Below are 3,314 nucleotides of genomic sequence, written 5' to 3'. Positions count from 1 at the left end.
TGATCTGCACGCACAACCACTGGGATTGCACAGCCACTCTCCGCGGTTCTCTACGGGTGCACAACGGACTCTTCGTCCTCCACCAGGTTCCAAACGCTATCAGGTTGACAGTTAGATTCAACCAGCACACCACCGCAGATGCTACAGTCGATGATTCCTCTCCATCGCCTTCGAGAACCGGATCTCAACGCCTGCTCTACAGCAAGCACACCTTCTTTGCTCTGATACCAACTTACAAATTATAACAAAACAGTCACAGGCAGAAACACCAGCAAAAGTGAGACAAAGCTCACACAATTTTTTATTAATTCATTTGCTCAATTACATCACATTTATACATGAACCTCTCAACTAATTCTGGCAACCAATTCCTAACTAATTCATAACTAATTCTGTTCAACCAATTCATAACTAATTCTATTTCTACATTATTCTCACAAAAATACCGTCCGATAAAGCGCCAATGACCTTCACGCTTCTACAAAGAATAACTCCTATATATAGGGTGCCCTAGCTCTTCGATTCATCATTGAGTCCGCTGTTGGAAGTATACACAGCTCGCCAATACGCTGTTTTTCTGCTTTTTTGTTTGTGATTTATCAAAGATGGCAGTCCCCGTGATTGACATGAAGAAGATGTTGAAAGGAGAAGAGAGGGAAGTGACGATGGCCAAGATACAAAATGCCTGCCAAGAATGGGGTTTCTTTCAGGTGATTCCCCCATTAATTCCCATTCTATAATTTTCATTAACTCAAGTACAATCGTTTGTAACTTTATTTTTCTGCTATATTATCACTTCTTATTGTATGTCATGTGTTATTATGCAGCTTCTGAACCACGGAATACCTCACACTCTTCTCGACCGAGTGAAGGAGCTGTTCAAGGAACATTACAAAAATTCCATGGACGCAGAATTTCAGAAGTCTGAGATTGTAGGGATGCTTGAAAGTGCTGTCTCCCAATGCAAGAATTTCGGTACTACGAAAATAGATGCCGACTGGGAAACGGGTTTCTTCCTCCAGGATGAAACTTATGACACAGTCTCACCTCCTCTGCCTACCACTCTCAAGTATAATATTTTTGTATTTTGATGATTTAGATAAATGAATTTGCTGATGCACTGGTTATTATTTCTACCAGTGATAATGGATAGTTGTGGGTTTATTTTATTATTCATGAATATAGAACATATTTGAAAATTGTAAAAATGTTTTGAAGGAATAGTGCTCATCAGCGATGTGTTGGATATTACAGAGAGACGATGAAAGAATTTAGTGAGGAAGTAAAGATACTCGCGGAAAGAATATTAGATATAATCTGCGAAAATCTGGGACTGGAGAAAGGATATCTGAAAGAAGCCATAGTAGGGGGCAATGGCGACGGCAAAGCCCCTTTCTTTGGCATAAAAATGGCTCACTACCCGCCATGCCCAAGGCCAAAACTCGTCGATGGGCTGCGCCCCCACTTGGACGCTGGCGGAGTCATTCTGCTACTGCAAGATGATGAAGTGGGTGGCCTTCAAGTTCTGAAGGACGGCACTTGGTTCGACGTCGAACCCATTCGACACGCAATCGTTATCGACATTGGCGATCAGCTGGAGGTATATAAATTGTATATATTGAAATATCAAATGTTTTTTCGGTGTATATATGACTTATCTAATTACGAATGATGGGGTTTGCGCGTCAATACAATTCAGGTGATGACCAATGGGAAATGCAAGAGCATGTGGCATCGCGTGCTTTCTAAGAAGGACACGAATCGAATGTCGGTCGCAGCGTTTTATAACCCATCGACCAATGCGGAGGTGTTTCCAGCTCCACAGCTGATCAAGGCGACAGACCAGAATGGCAATCAAAATGACATTAATAATATGAATGCCCAAAGTGGCTATAGTTATCCAAAGTTCGTCTCAAAAGATTATATGAAAGTCGATGTTGAGCAGAAGTTTCTCGAGAGAGAGCCGCGATTCGAGGCTATGAGAGCACTCTGTTCCCTGAAGTAATCTTCTTGAGGAGATACTAGCTCCCAGCGATGCTTCACTTTCAACTGGTTCTGGTTATAAACTTATGATCAATAAAGAATTAGAATTAGATTAATCTATATAGGAAATAGAGCTCTTCCCTGTGTATTTTCTTATCGAGCTCCATCGCAATATTTAGGATCTATGCATGGAATAGAATTAGGATAGGATACAGCAGGTTGGATGTTTTCCAAGTGGTTATCACTCTTTTGGAATCTCCACTCCCCAGTAAACGCGTTAAACTTTATTCGTGCAGGCTATATTCATATCGAAGGTACTTTGATGACATATCCTCTTTTAAATTGTGTAAACCGTTACGCAGACTTAATTTGAATACTTTATTGAGATGTAACTGTGCATCCATTTCTAAGCATTAAAGTTGGATTACATATTCTATTTTAACTTCTCCAACCTCTTGATTCCGCGTTAAATTGAACACTTTAGTTATTTGGAAGTGCTTTACTGTTTCTATCTCCAACCTCTTGATTCCGCGTTAAATTGAACACTTTGGTTATTTAGAAGTGCTTTACTGTTTCTTTCTCCAACCTCTTTATTCCGCGTTAAATTGAACACTTTAGTTCTTTGGAAGTGCTTCACTTTTTATTAGTGTCTTTTTATAGCGAGGAACATTTTGTTCGGACCAGATTCTTGTCATTAAAAAAAAATATGGTAAAAGTGTTTGAATGATTTTTTTTAATAGTGAAAATGAATTTATTATAATCAAAATTTTCGAGGGTAATTAAAATTCTGAAATTTACTTACTATAATTTTAATTTTTATAAAATTTTTGGCAAATTTCATCAAAATCATACCAAAAATTTATTTTTGGAACAAAAATGTCCCTTTTTTTTTGTCATAAGCTACATAATGCAATGCTTCATATCAGATATTTTGAAAAGCTACAATGTAAAGAAACAAAAATTATAAAACGATGATACAATCATAAGCTATGGAAGATGGAGCAAACCCTCTGAGAGAGTGATATTGTCATCTATGAACCTGTACCTTATAACCCCAAAAACACCACTTAGACCCTCTTTAGAGAGTGTGTTTGCCACCATGTTAGATTCATGGTATATGCAGCGAGCAGAAATGCTTGGAAGAGTCCCCATGAACTTTTTGATGTGGTGGATCCATCCATATAAGAGAGTAGGGTCAATTGTGGTGTGTCCTTTTATTCCCTCAATGAGGGATCTTGAATCACCATAGACATGTAGATTATGTACTTGCATTTTTTGAGCAAACCAGAGTTATCCCCATAATGCCAATATTCCAACGCTTGTGTTGGTAC

General features: G+C 38.6%; 1 protein-coding gene across 2 annotated transcripts; it reads left to right on the top strand.

Moving 5' to 3' along the window:
- Positions 1-542: 542 nt before the first annotated feature.
- Positions 543-2,494, top strand: LOC149224734 (1-aminocyclopropane-1-carboxylate oxidase-like). 2 transcript variants are annotated; one of them, XM_089383603.1, is made up of 4 exons: positions 543-710; positions 828-1,069; positions 1,255-1,600; positions 1,751-2,494. In XM_089383603.1, the coding sequence occupies exons 1-4, from the start codon at positions 606-608 to the stop codon at positions 2,003-2,005; spliced, it is 948 nt and encodes a 315-aa protein (XP_089239729.1). In that variant the 5' UTR covers positions 543-605; the 3' UTR covers positions 2,006-2,494. The 2 variants fall into 2 exon arrangements, with proteins under 2 accessions (XP_089239729.1, XP_089239728.1); XM_089383602.1 differs by having other exon boundaries at positions 1,700-2,494.
- The last annotated feature ends 820 nt before the right edge of the window (positions 2,495-3,314 follow it).

Source organism: Pinus tabuliformis, chromosome Q, assembly GCF_031772625.1.
Source record: "Pinus tabuliformis cultivar Carrire ecotype Pingquan chromosome Q, CPIR1, whole genome shotgun sequence".
Lineage (NCBI taxonomy): Eukaryota > Viridiplantae > Streptophyta > Pinopsida > Pinales > Pinaceae > Pinus > Pinus tabuliformis.
The sequence above is the reverse complement of the archived record's forward strand: the minus strand, read 5'-3'. Positions and strand labels throughout refer to the sequence as shown.

Coding starts and splice junctions, on each gene's coding strand:
- LOC149224734 (XM_089383602.1), top strand. CDS start 606: ATGGCAGTCCCCGTGATTGACATGAAGAAGATGTTGAAAGGAGAAGAG. Junction 711..827: donor AAGAATGGGGTTTCTTTCAG/GTGATTCCCCCA, acceptor GTTATTATGCAG/CTTCTGAACCACGGAATACC. Junction 1,070..1,254: donor CCTCTGCCTACCACTCTCAA/GTATAATATTTT, acceptor TGGATATTACAG/AGAGACGATGAAAGAATTTA.